Source organism: Rousettus aegyptiacus, unplaced genomic scaffold, assembly GCF_014176215.1.
Source record: "Rousettus aegyptiacus isolate mRouAeg1 unplaced genomic scaffold, mRouAeg1.p scaffold_m13_p_17, whole genome shotgun sequence".
In the NCBI taxonomy this organism is placed as follows: Eukaryota; Metazoa; Chordata; class Mammalia; order Chiroptera; family Pteropodidae; genus Rousettus; species Rousettus aegyptiacus.
The window spans coordinates 8,598,449-8,612,700 of record NW_023416292.1 but is presented as its reverse complement, the minus strand read 5'-3'; the positions used below and the strand labels follow the sequence as shown (position 1 = coordinate 8,612,700).

Sequence of the window (14,252 nt, the reverse complement as noted above, 5' to 3'; positions counted from 1 at the left end):
CCTCAGAGCAAGTCTCTGGCTGACCCTGAATCATATATTCAAGGGAAAACCAAAAGTAGCTTGCAACTAACTATGGCTTAAATTATAGAATTGAATTGAGATCCAACTCACTGCCCTCCTACAGGTCTCAACAGTATGCAATTTGAGTCTAACTCAGTTAATTACCTATTAAAACAAAAACGTCAACTCTTTTTTGATTGATATAACAGAACCCAGAGTCCAACATACTATTCACAATGCCCAAGGTATAACTTAAATTACTTGACATATAAAGAGCCAGGAAAATGAGTTTCTCAATGGAAAAGATTCAACAGAGGCCAACCTTTAAATAACTCAGATGTCGATTTATCAGATAAGGTTGTAAAGCACCTATAACTATGTCAAGTAAAAAAACACATTCATAGTCAATGAAGAGATAAGAAATCTCAGCAGAGAAACAAATTTTATCAAAAACAAATGGAAATTTTAGAACTGAAAAAAAGTAATTTCTGAAACAGCAAAATTCACTGGAAAAGCTTAAGAGCAGGAGAGAACAGAGGGAAGGTCAGTAAACTGTAAGACAACAATTGAAATCATTTAATTTGAAGAAAAAATAAAAATAATGAACATTACACTAAGTAAAGGAAGCCAGTTACAAAAGCCCGCATATTATATGGTTCCATTTACATCAATATGCAGAAGAGCCAAATCTAGAGTCAGAAAGTAGTTTAGATTGTGTAGGGCTAGGAGGTGGACGGCAAGTACTGCTAATAGGTTCTGATTTCTTTGGGGGTTGATATAAATGTTCTAAACTTAGATTGTGGTGATGGTTGCACAACTCTATAAGTAAATTAAAAATCATTAAAGTGTACATTTCAATGGGTAAATTCTATGGTATGTTAATTATATCTGAAATTTAAGAAAATTGAAAAAAATGAACAAAAGCTTCAAAGATTTATGGGACAATTTCGAAAAGTCTAATATATGAGTAACTATACTCCCAGGAGAGGAAAGAAAATTGGGCAGGAAAATATTTTAGAAATAACAGTGGGAAACTTTCCAAATTCTGTGAAACACATTTGTAAATTTACGTACAAAAGCTCAGCATGCCTCAAACAGGATAACTTTGAAGGAAAACATGTGTCGATACATCATAGCCCAACTGCTGAAAACCAAAAAGAGAGAAAATCTTTAAAGAAGTCAGGAAAAACAGCACAATACATATAGGGAAATGACTTGAATAGCCACAAAGTTTTCAGCAGAAATGATGAAAGAAGGCAGAACAACAACTTCAAGGAATGAAGAAAAAAAAAAAAAAGTGACAACTCAGAATTTTATATACAACAATGTCCTTCAAGAACGAAGATAAAGACATTTTCAGATAAATGAAAAAAAAAAAAAAAAGGAGATTTGTTACAACCAGATTCATACTACGAGAAATGTTAATTAATGCAAGTTCTTTAGACTGAAGGGAAATGATATCAGAGGACAGGGAAAGATGGTGTTACAAGGAGGAAATCAAGAGTTCAGTTTTTGATATGTTGAATTTGAAGTGTTTAAAGGAGAGGTTAAGGTTGGAAATATAATCTGGTTCAATATGACTAGAACGAAAAACAAAAAGCAAAATTGGAATAGATCAAACTGTCTAGGGAGAAGGTATAGAAAGGTCAAACACCAAATCTTGGGTCATGTTAACACTTCAAATTAAGTAAAGAAGTGAAGTTCACAAAAGCAATTATGAAGGAATAAATAGAAAGAATGAGAACCAGAGGGAATGGTATCGGATTCCAAAGAAGAACTTTCAATTACCCTTAAGAAAGAAGGTATAGGAAATAAGAAAGAATGATAGCTAAAGGAGAACACAAAGTTAAGATGTTTTTTGGGACAGGCCACAGATAAGCTGGAGTTTTTCCTGTGGAGAAAGAGCCAATAAGAGAGAAAGCTTGAAGATATAGTAACTCTGGGATAGGATCAAGAATGTCTCTCAACCTTAGCTGCACATTAGAATCCCTTGAGAAAAGACCCTTAAAAAAACAGATGCCACATATAAGTGATCATTTACATGTGGAATCTAAAGAACAAAATAAATGAACAAATAAAACAGAAACAGACTCATAGAGAGAGCAAACTGATGGTTGCCAGATGGAAGGGGTTGGTGGGCTGGGTAAAAAAGATGAAGTGATTAAGTACAAATTAATAATTAGAAAACAGCTATGGGGATGTAAACTACAGCAATGGGAATATAGTCAATAACATTGTAATAACTATGTACGGTACAAAGTAGATACTAGACGTATCGGGAGGATCACTGTAAATTATATAAATGTCTAACCACTATGCTGTATACCTGAAACTAATATAAAATAATATTAAATGTCAACTGTAGTTGAAAAAAAAAAATAGATGCCTGGGTCATCTCCCAGAGATTCATATTTAATTGATATTTTTAAAAAACCTTCCCAGGTGACTATGTGCAGTCAGGGCTGAGAACCAGTAGCCTAAGAAGAAGGACTGGCCTTAAACTGGAGAATAAAGAATGAGAAAGTAAGTGCAAATTTGAAGGTAAGTTTGTAGGAAGAGAAACAGAAGTACGCTTATAATCATTTCAAATTATCCAAAAAGGAGTTCTAGCACCCCTTTTGCCACACAAAACACACATCTTTCTGTCAATTTTCCTTACTTTCAGGCGGAAGATATTTAGGAAAGATAAATGTCATTAGTATGATTATTTGTATCCTCCCTGGGCTGTATCCTGTAGGGCTGTATCCTGTAGGGCTGAAAGAACTGGATCAATGATCTCTTCTACCATGCTATCTGCAAAAGAAACTACTCAGTATTTATATGGTCCTCAGATTTTTTTTTTTAATGCATTCACATCTCACCTCATTTTTATGCTCACAATATTTTTGTTAAGTTGAATAGGTATTAACCTCATTAAGTTAAAAATGAAGGTTCAAGGAGATAAAAATGACTTTGCCTAAGAGTTTAGAGGCAGAAACCCGAATAAAACATAGTTTCTTATATGGTTGTAAAAGTGTGGCCCCCACAAGGACACTTGGCTGAGGAGTAAGAGGGTAAAATCTAACTTGTGTTTTATTAACCAAACTATGTCCCTGGGAGCAGTGTCAAACCGGACAAATTCACATTACAGTACCTGTGGACTGCAGGGAACCCTGATAAAAACCACTTTCCCCAATTTCTGACTCAGTGCTTTTTCTACTAGATCATATAGTATAGTTTTAAAAATCAAACAAAGAAACCAAATGATATGATGGCTCCCTTTTCAATTAACCTTTAAATAAATTTATCTTTAGTAAGGTACTTTTCTTGATCTTAAATTATTTTTATAAACTCAAAATGAGTTCTGACACTGGAGTATAGCAACTAGAACCAAGCGTACCTAACTTTATACAATAGATGTGTTCATAAAAAGGCAAACGAGATTAAAAAAAAAATGCCTTTTCAAGGTTCCAGTCTTAACAGCAACCTCAGTATATTAAAATTGACCCTTTTCTGAGTTTGAACAGCTCAACGACTCAGTTTAATATTCCTGGGTGCTCAGGTAAGAGTATTTTTTTAATGATAAAGGAGACTATAGTGTTTGTCTCTATTATTCCAAGATTAAAGTCAGATTAATTCAGCCACTTTTTTGATATGAAAATATGTGGGTCTATTTGTAAAAAAATTAGTGAGAAATATATGGAGAAAATCAACCAAAAATGAAGAGCTCCACACCTTTGCTAAGTTTTTCCCTAACTACTACTTATTAAGTATTAAATCACTGTCTAAGTCTTCTTTCTCCATTATAATAGTAAAATAAACATAGAAAAATTAATTTTGAGTTAATATTAGTTGAAAACGTATCAGGGAATTGAGTCATATAAAGTAATTACATGGTAAATTTTTAAGAAAAGAATTATGTCCAGTTTATCAGGTTTGCCACCCCAGTCTCACATCCTATTTAAGTTTTACAAGTAGAGTTAAAGTAACTATTTTACAAATAGAGTTAATCAGTGTCTAATACAGGGTTTAGACTTCAAAGGACACTCAAAGTTGAACAGAGGTATTGTGACTGTTAACAAATTTTTATCTTATCTGAAGAGTATAGAAAAAAGTTATCTTTCTCTGACTTTAGGGGACAATCTGGAAATAATGACCATAACAGTAAGACTAAAAACCCAATTTAATCTTATTCAGGTTTTCAGTCATATCAGAATCTCTACCATCTATGTAGGTAAAGGAGCAACTCTGATAGGAGAAGGGTAGAAACAATTGCAGTTTATTACCCCATTATAAAGGAGGTTAAGGAGATGAAAGATGATAGGTAAAAACCTACCTTTCTCAAACTTAGAAAAGGCAACTGACTTGAGGCTACACTGATGACCTTTGCATGTTCCAAGCAGTTCACCAGCTTTGACGTCCCAAAATTTGGCTGATTGATCACCTGCTGCTGTAACCTTTAAAAAACAAGTTATCACGATTTAATAAAGCAACCCTTTACTAGTATTTACTCAGATCCTAATAAAATGAAAGTCAAAGTCACTTACAAGTTTAAGTTCACCAGGGACCCAGGCCAGGTCAAAGACGGCATTCCAGTGCGCCATCCATTCTAAACAAAGAAAATGGTGAATGTAAAATGTCTAGACTATGTTCTGTGCTAGTCTTATCAAAAGTTCAAATGCTTTGAAAGCTGTAATGAAAAGAGTAGTGGTCAGCACTTATAGTCCATGAGCCATAGAGTATTATAATGAAAAATGAAAAATTTAAAGAGTGACATAATACAGAATATTCTATTCATTACTATATAGAATGACTATTTGATATCAAATTCTTTTTCATGAGGTGACTAGCAATATATTCTCTAAAATGAAATATTTCTGAAACATTTTCCAGTTCAAAAATCTTCATCATGCTTTCTGAATGGAGTCTAAAGTACTTTAGTTTGACACTCAGGGTTCTGCGTGCTTTGGCTTTGTCCTTTATCTCTGTCCCAGGGCTTACCTCTCACTGTTCTCCATATATCCTATTCCTACCAAAGTGGATTACTCCCTATTTCCTTATTATATCCTATTCTTTCTTATTTCTAGGCCTTTGCTAATGCTTTTCCCTCCACCTAGAGTATCCTACTCCATCTCCATTGGTCTGTATACCACAATCCAATTCAAACGCTATTTTCATGAAATAGCGTTTCATGAAAAATTTCCCACCCTTTCTTTAGTGCATGAGAGCTTTTTCTTTGACTCCTGTGGCATCTCCTTTGTACTCCTACATCATTTATAGTCTTACTTTTATCTTACATATCTCAACACTTGACTTACTAGTTTCAAATTATTAGCTTCTTAAGGTCAGAACTTTGTTTTATATACGGAAGATGCTTGGTCAATAAAAATATATTAAAGCAATGTTTCTTCCAACCCCATTAAATGTAAGATTCAATCTTTTTAAAAGAATTGTTTTTATATTAAAATGTATTTTTCTTAACTTCCAGTAAATGCATTGCTGTAGTTACATTTATTGACAGAAAGGCAGTCCACCATTTACTTTTAGCCTGTCCTTAAACAGATCTAATCAGAAGTGACTATAATTGGGACTGTATTCAAATAATTTACTTGAGGCTTTATGAATTAAAAATAATGTTAATACAAAAGTTTTAGACCTAGACTTACCTTTGACACACTTCTTTCTATAGGTTTGTGATTCTGTGTTATATAACCTAACGAAGCCTTCTTCATTGGCGACTGCTAGTATGTGCTTCATATTGGGAGCTAAACAAGACAAAGAATAGAATACAGAATATATAAAAAGTAACACAAAAGTTTAGAGCTGACTATAAAGATATACAAATAAAATAAAATAGATGAATTGAAAGCTATAAGGTAAACACGAAGACTCTGTTTGAAGAGAGATGATTCTACCCAAATGGCATCTGATATGGTAGAGAGGTAATTTGAATTAAAAATTACTTAAAATTTTCCATATTATGTAATTTAGTAAATGACTCAAAACCATCAAAATTATTTTCAGATAGTATCTTATTTAGAGAAGGGTGAGTCAAGGGCGGTACTTAAAGAAGAATGGTATGGCAAATAAATGCATATGATACAGGCCACTAGCAGGCTGTGTCTATTAGTTTAAAATTCCCTTTTCACAATATTTTACTTTTCCTCTATTAAAATATTAACAGTGGTAACAAGTTCTGCTCATATGTCCCCCAATGCATTACAGAAAAGCCAAATGGATCAGATCAAAAGGGGTATCTACCAAGCAAAATAGTTTTCCTGATGGCTGAACCCTTGCAATCCTTTTCTATACAAGTTAAAAAAAAAAAGTGCTACATTGGTCCTCTGCTTTAGAGGAAATATATAATTATGCATAGAGATTCAGAAAACTATGCCATAAATCAGGAAGAACAGTTATTAGAAAAACTCTTCCATCTATCTCACTCTCTTTTTCCTGAAAGACACCCCTAAATATTGTTCCTCTAAGTGTAAAATAGATTATTTCTGACCAAGCTTAGCTAGATAGTATTCTCTTACCAGAAGAGAAGGTGCATCCAAAAGGAGGAACTGGCACTCCTGTTTCTCCATAAGAAGTGTGCTCATCATTAGAATTGCACTGATAACCAGTTAGAAGGGACTGTAGAGGGTATTGTGAAGGCCATCCTAAAATAAGACACAATTCCTTATAGAATTCCAATATATCATAACAATTCAGTACTTTTAACAGATGCAGAGAAAATATTTGTTTTAAAGAGTTTTATATACTTAATTTAGATCTACCCACTATCAATGGTCCTCTAGAATATAGTTTCTGGTATTTTCCTAATGTATCTTCCTAAAGGAAGAAATCAAAGAGCACACCCAAATGCTGGTGAGGTATAGCTTTGGATTTACCACATAAATGGAGACTCTTGCTAGTATATTTAAGATTGCAAAAAACAAGTGGTCTTCGAATATTTAAAAAGATCTTACCTCTTCCCCTACCTTTTGGCGACAACCATAACCATTAAAAGCGCCATTCTCTTCTATCAAAATTTTACATTCTTAGAGTTTCTAAAGTAGCATTACTGCAAACTCTTAAATTACTAGCAACATCATACATAATCTAATGGTCAAAGGCAATAATATATGTCAGTCGATGTGCCTACTGTAGCCATTAACATATTCACAATAACTTCACTTCTTTTTTCCTTTCTAAATTCTAGGATTCTAAAATGTTAATAGCAAAAAGTCATCTATCTTAAAGTATATTAAAGTAATTTTAAAGTAAAGCATTATGTACACACCCCTAGAGCATAATCAGTTAGCTCTGGCTCATACTAGGTAGGGTTGGATAAGTCTTTAGAAGAGGTGAAATCAAACGTAAGTCTTGAGAGATAAGTGAGTTTTCATTAAATACATAAGACAGAGGAAAAAATTCTGGGTGGAGGGAAAGTTTATTTTGGGGGGTCAGAAACCTAATGTATACTACGGTCTAAATAGTAAACTATCTTCAAAGATTTATCATTTTTATATATAGATCAAAACATTTTAAATATATAAAAGGAACATTGATTCAATAAATAGTTATTGTGAACCAAATGTTTATTAAGCATAAGAGGAAATAAAGAAGTTATAAATTATTGAGAGCTGACTAACAAACTCTCACATTTTGGGATACTTTCAATTCTCACTTTTCATAAAAAATACTGTTTGGAGAAGACATCTGAACTGGACATAATCCCAGATATTCAAAGAGATAACCTGAAGGAATCAGTACAAAGGTGGCGAAGAAATTCAATTTAGTAATTATTCCTGCAGGTATTACCTCAGGATCACATATCATTGTAAATGAGCCATTAAAGACCACTAAAAGAAAGAATACAATAATTAATTATGTTGCAGAGTTAAAAAAGAAAAAGAAAAACCCATCTATCCACAGAATGAATTTAAAAACAAAAGCCTCTGTTTTAAAGTTATATATATATATATATATATATATATATATATATATATATATATATATACACACTTGAGGTTTGGGATTAAAAGAAAACACAAACCCAATGTCTCCAACACATGAATTCAAAAGAACTGAATCCTGAAAACTTTAGGTGGAACAGATGATATACTATGGGGACTTAATTCTTTACAATTAAACAGCGACCTCCTCAACTCCGCCTTATCACCTATAGACTAATATCCAAATACTAACAAATGGTTCTAAGGACTTAGTAGCCAGTCCCTTCCTTTTCTGCACTTCCCACAACACACACTACTTGGACTAGCCCCTTAGACTATTTTTAGAGCCTCACTGTGCTATGCTGTTTCCAACATGAACTTGCAGTGCTCCCTCTCACAACACTCATTTGGAAAGCCTATTGTTTACTCGATGTACAATTTAAGATTACACGTAGATTTTTCAAGGAGTATCTGAGGACATAAGTTTTCAGAGATTCAATTTTCTGATATTCAAATTCCACGTATAGTTCTAAAAACTGATCTGCCTGAAAAGGTTGAGGCTCTCTTTTTTCCTCCTCCCCCTTCATCACTGCCTTTCTTCCACTTTCAAAAGAAAGGCATTTCCATCCCCTAATTTTATACCTGCTTTGACTCAAGGTAGAAAAACTTCTGGGACCCTAAATGAGAGACAACTGGATACTTTCTTTTAATAAAGGCATCATAAACACCGAAATCCATCTCTTGAAAAAATATACTTCCAATAAAAATTTACTTTTTGCTTATTACTTATCAAAGATTAGTCATCTACATTGTTTTGATTAATTGTATGCTACTAATAATTGCAATAATTCAATCCATAAGAACTTTTTAACACTTAGACCCTTACGATCACAGACAATATCTATTCAAACATTTTTTTTTGCACAGAAGAGTGTGATAGGGTGATCAATAGAATAACTTTTTTAACTTTTCAAACTTAAAATTACAATAGGATAAATTCTGTTGGCAGAAATAAAGTGGAAATAATTTCAAGGAAAAAAGCAACTATGTAAAACAGTCAAAGGTTAAAAGTGTTCAGATTTTTAAAAAAATGACTGGTGTGGTTATCAAATCACTATTGTTACATTCTATTAGATACATTTTTAAAGAGTAACATAGTATTTTTATTTTAAAAATGTCAATTTTCACAATATGGCCCAAAATTAAATCCTTTATATTTGTTTAACTTATGACAAAAACTTTTAGCTACTAATTTAAAAATACATGGAAGGGTAATCAGATTTCCATTTTTGAAACATCATTGGTAGCAATGTGGAAAAGAAATTGGAGAGACGGAACTAAGAGACTATTTGGGAGACTTATGGTATACTCCAGATAAGAAGGTATTAGGGCCCAACTTAAGGAAATGGACTGGTAAGCACAGAACAGATCCAAGATATGGTGAAGAAGCAAAGTTGGTTGGAAAGAGAGGACGAATTTAAGAGATTTTAAGGGGACTTTGCAGATGTGTATCTTGAGGAAAACGGAAGAATTCTGAATGATCCTAAGGTTTCTGGCTGGAAAGACTAGTTTAAAAGAATGGAATCATTGCTTAAAGTAGGTTATGTAGAAGGTTTTGGAGAAAAGTGAGTTTGAGATCCTTGTGGGACTGACCACCTGAGTGAAGGTACTCATACAACGTCTAGGTAAATTAAGGGTGCAGGTAGTGTGGAAGAAGTCCTGGTTAGGGTTATAATCATCCATGGGAGTAGGTAAAACAAGAAAAGGGGCCTAGAATGGTACATCAACACAGAAAGGGAAAGAAGATGGTCCTATAAAGTTCAGTGCATAGTATATAAGAATGAATGAGTTTCAGAGCCTAACACATAACAACGAATGAGAACTTGTGCATGAGAGAGAGGAAGTAGACAGACTGGAGAATTTGGAGAACATGTATTATAAAGTTGAAGCTAAATTGCTTGTCCTAGATCACACAGATAGTAAGGAATGGAGCTGGAATTAAAACGCAGGCATTTTCTCTCCAAAGACAGAGCTCTTAACCATTCTGCTGTATTACCACTGACACAGAGGATAAAGAAGTTATTTGAGTAAGGCCCCAGAAAGAGTGGTATTTAGGGTATAATTAAAAAAATATCTAAAGGGAAGTAGGTAAGGATAGTATAAAGTTCTGGATTGGGGGCAGGAAGTTGAGGACTACTCAGTCTCCTTTTCAGTAACCTTTTCCTAGACCTATGCCTTAAATATAAAAAGTTCCCTTCTCAAATTCTTTTCTTTGGTTTTCCACATGGTGTCAAGGAGAAGGACGAGCTATCCATCTTGAAAAGAATGGGATTTTGTTTCTATTCAAGCCTAGTCTGGCTAATAACTCAGAAACTTATCAGAAAGTTACATGTTGATGACATCCGAACCTAACCTCAAAATTCTGACTGCCAACGTTTCACCTTCAAGAACCTCAAGAACTATAGAGAATATAATGGATTTCTACATACTAACATGGAAATATTCCCAAACTACACGGTTAAAGTGAAAAATAAAACAAAACAAAACATTTTGATACAATTTCTGTAAATAACAATACATACTACCTCTGGCATTGAAAAACATTTGGAAAAATATACTTCAATCTATTTAACAGTGGCCATCTCCGGGGGTGTGTGGATTGGGTCATTTTTCACTCAATAACTTCGAATATTTATGAATTGGTGTTAATCAGGGAGAAAAAAAAAATTTCGACCATGCTGGAAGCAGACGTTCTGTCTTCTCCGCTTGGCTGCGTTCCTTAACAGCGAGTCAGATTCACTAGTGTGTCTATAACAGGGCTCACTACAGTTCTACAACAAATGAATCAATCAGTGAACACGAGTGTTCCCGATCTCACATAGCTGTAAAGAGGAACACACTCACAGACGCAAAAATGCACGCGTTTTCCAGTTAAAGTGTAATATAGACATAAGCCGTAGAGGAAGCCATTTAAGTTAACTTTCTTCCTTCCGTCCGCCCACATCGCAATTTTAAAAATCCACACGACGATTAAAAAGAGTACCGAGAGCATTAAAGTGCAACTTTCTTTAATAATCTTTGGTAATACGAATCACTCGGGGGCTGGAAAACATAATTGGAGTCGGCCTTGGTCCGAGGTGTTGTTTTGGGGGAGGCGAATTCCGCCAGCAACAAGCAGCAGTTAGGGCCGTTACTCACCATTTCTTGGGACGCCAAACTGGGGCTGACGGAGCACCGAATTGAAGAGCATCTGGGCCGAGGAAAAGGCTTAACTAAGAGAAAAGTCGTGAAAATGCCCTCCAGGTTCAGCAGAAGTCTTAGCTCGCGTCTTTTAGAAGAGGACTAGTTATAGCCTCCAACTCCCGCCACTGTAAGCCCCGGCCACCAAACTCCCCGCCAAACTGACGTCACACCCTCTGATTGGCTCCCGCCGCTGCGTCCGGGCGCCGCCGAGTCACTTCCCCTGCCGAATCCCCGCCTCCTTTTCTCTCTGCCGCGGGAACCTAGAGTTCAAGAGCTCCCTGAGCGCCTGCGCGGGGGGCCGCAGAGGCTCTGGCGAACGGCGGGGAGGCCAGTGCGCATGCGTAACAGGGCTTGACAGAGCGCGGAGGAAAAATCCGCGAGAAGGTGGTGGAAGAAGATGGCGGTGCTAGGGCTGAGTTTACAATCTTTTTGAATAGACTAGTCCAGTAACTGTTCGGGTCATGGCGTCAAACTCAACTAAGTCTTTCCTGGCAGATGCAGGCTATGGAGAACAGGAGCTGGATGCTAACTCTGCCCTTATGGAATTAGACAAAGGTATTCAAAAGAGCGGGCTGAGCGAGGGAGATGGTGTGGAGAGAGGTGGCGCCACCAGGCGGTGGGTAGCCTCGGGAGAGGCGGGGACGGCGCATGCGCCTAGCGTCCTTGGGCGGGGGCGGGGGCGGGCATCTGTGTTTTTGGTGAATCCAGGGCTTTTACCGCTTTCGGAGTTTGCAGGAAAATTGCAGCGTTGCTCGATTGGCACCGCGCTCCACTGTTGGGTCTGTTTTGACCACTTGGGGGCACAGTCTCCCGATTTTCCAAGCAGTTTTTTAAAATTCTAAATTGAAATTGTGAAATTACGTTTCAGAACGTTCAGTTGAGACCAGATTTTCACCAAGAGGGCTAAATAATAACCTTGCGCTGACTTTATAGCGATATATTTGATTTCTATAACTGTTGCTTGCGGGTTACTAGGCAAGTTAAATAGAGCCAAGACCGTCCGAAAATCATAGCCTCTGCTAATTTTCTGCAGATTCCACCAGTTCTGTTTCCTTACGGGGCGGACAAGGGTGGTAAAGGGTGTGGAGGGATGAGGGGCAGCTTGCAGAAAAAGGAGCTTAGGAGCTAGAATGAGTTGAATTCAAATTTCATTAATTTTATAATCATGGATGTCACCCAATTTCACCCAGCCTCGTTTTTTAGGTCTGCAAAATGGGTTCAAATACCATTGAGCTGGCAAGACTGTTGTAAATAATGATAAATGGTATGTAAAAGAAGCCTTTGGTAAATGCTAAAGAGATATACCTTCTTTCTATATATGGATACGGCAGGCAAGGGCAGACATTCAGTAAAGAACTCAAGTATTAAAAGCTTTGCTTCAGTGTACTTTGAGAGTTTTCATTTAATGAGGAAAACATTTTGTCACCTGATATATAATTAATTTTTGATGAACTATAGTCAATGTGTAAAGTATATTGATATCCGAACTAAATATAAGAAGAGTCTAATTTAAGTCCACTTTGAGCCATTTCCCAGACTTTTGACTTGGATGCTCTATTAACTTTGTTAGGACTTTTTTTTATTTTTGTTTCTTTTTTTAATCTGTAAACATTTCTAGTGAGTTGATCTAGATAAGAGTTTCTCAGACTTTTTTTAAAAAAGCCTTTAAATCCATTTGTTCAAAATAAAAATGTTACAGCACTCCAATGTGATATTTCTTTGGTTGAGTCACAATCTTTAGTGCATGCCGGTTAGCTAAGTATGTAAGATTTGCTTTCTCTTACCAAAACTTTTTCCCTCCGAAATATAAAATTGTAACATTACATGTGTTTTAAACACTGTGTAACCTTTTCCTCCCTATTCTGGTAATTCCTTGTTTATTCCCCAGTGAGAGTTTCAAATATGGAAGTCTAATATTCCTACCAGTTCTGTATTTTCTACCGCTCTGGCCCAGGGGGGCTTATCCCCTAAGGATGGGACAGTGGTTATGGAACAGAGAAAAGGATGGGGCTCTGATGAATGAGAAATACGGAATTGTTTAATTCCTAAAAATTTGCAATTGTGTTACGAAAAAAATTAACAATTTTTCTTTAAGTAAACCAATGCCTGTTGAGTGTTTAACTATAAACCAGATATCAGTCCTAGATACTAAGTAATTGTGTTCACTTCTCCCAGCAGTGAGCTAGGTGAGTATTTCATAGATGAGACTCAGGCTAAGGTAATTTGAACAAGACAAGAACAAAATTTGTTCTTTTTTTACCTCACCATGCTGTACTTTCTATAGTTGTTGAGAAATTAGGTAATCGAAATAACCAGTTCATTAGAATATAATTTAGAATTTTTAATATTGAATCATTTCATCGTTTACCCGTTCAAGTATTTCTGTTTTGCAAGCCAAAGGTCACAATGTCAGAAGGCCACAAGTTCCCATACTAAAGAAAGAGGCCTCTGCAGTTGGGTATGTACCAGATGATCAGTTATATGTAATAACTGATCGATTCAGAAATAGACATGACCTACACTGAGCCAATCAAATTTTTTCTCTTGAGACTTTGTACTACCAGCATTAGGAAGGACCGATTCTCAAAGTCTGGCTGGTGATCCTTCGATAGGCCATAAACTGATCCAAAAATCCAAGGCCCTTCTTCAGTTCTTACTAAAATCCATAAACTTATTTTTATGTCTTGCTAAGAGCTACTGGCTTGTAACTTACAAAGTGAGTTATTAAATATTGCTAAAAGTCAATATTTATAAAATAAAATTTATGATTCTAAATCAGTATTCTTTGTGCATACTGTACAATGTTGCTTACATCTCATCATGTACATTTACAGACAGGTTCTGAAATTTGGGGTAAGAATGCTTTATTAATGCATCACCAATTGAGTTAACTATCATTTCAGTTGTTTCTATTTTTGCTTTTTAGTTGGAATTTATTGAGACTGTGCCATTATCAATTTATTAAGCTATGCATTGTTAGGATGCCTTATAATGTGTGATGCATACTCGTGTTCATTTTCTGCCTAATTAGCCAGGGTTAGCTTCTGTTGCTTGCAGCTTAGAACTCTGATACATGCCTGGAAATGTGCG

The 14,252-nt window shown here is 35.5% G+C and overlaps 2 protein-coding genes across 2 annotated transcripts in view; one reads left to right on the top strand and one right to left on the bottom strand.

Moving 5' to 3' along the window:
• DTL (denticleless E3 ubiquitin protein ligase homolog) overlaps nucleotides 1-11,374 on the bottom strand; it is a 43,561-nt gene extending 32,187 nt beyond the window's left edge. Inside the window, exons 1-5 of the mRNA XM_016166505.2 lie at nucleotides 11,118-11,374; nucleotides 6,516-6,641; nucleotides 5,646-5,744; nucleotides 4,527-4,588; nucleotides 4,316-4,436 (exon numbers count right to left, since the gene is read on the bottom strand). Of these exons, the coding sequence (XP_016021991.1) occupies nucleotides 4,316-4,436; nucleotides 4,527-4,588; nucleotides 5,646-5,744; nucleotides 6,516-6,641; nucleotides 11,118-11,169 (460 nt within the window). The 5' untranslated portion in view covers nucleotides 11,170-11,374. The remainder of the gene's footprint in view (nucleotides 1-4,315; nucleotides 4,437-4,526; nucleotides 4,589-5,645; nucleotides 5,745-6,515; nucleotides 6,642-11,117) is intronic.
• Nucleotides 11,375-11,488: 114 nt separating this feature from the next.
• Nucleotides 11,489-14,252, top strand: part of INTS7 (integrator complex subunit 7) — a 51,765-nt gene continuing 49,001 nt past the window's right edge. Inside the window, exon 1 of the mRNA XM_016166507.2 lies at nucleotides 11,489-11,717. Coding sequence (XP_016021993.1) covers nucleotides 11,624-11,717 — 94 coding nt within the window. The 5' untranslated portion in view covers nucleotides 11,489-11,623. The remainder of the gene's footprint in view (nucleotides 11,718-14,252) is intronic.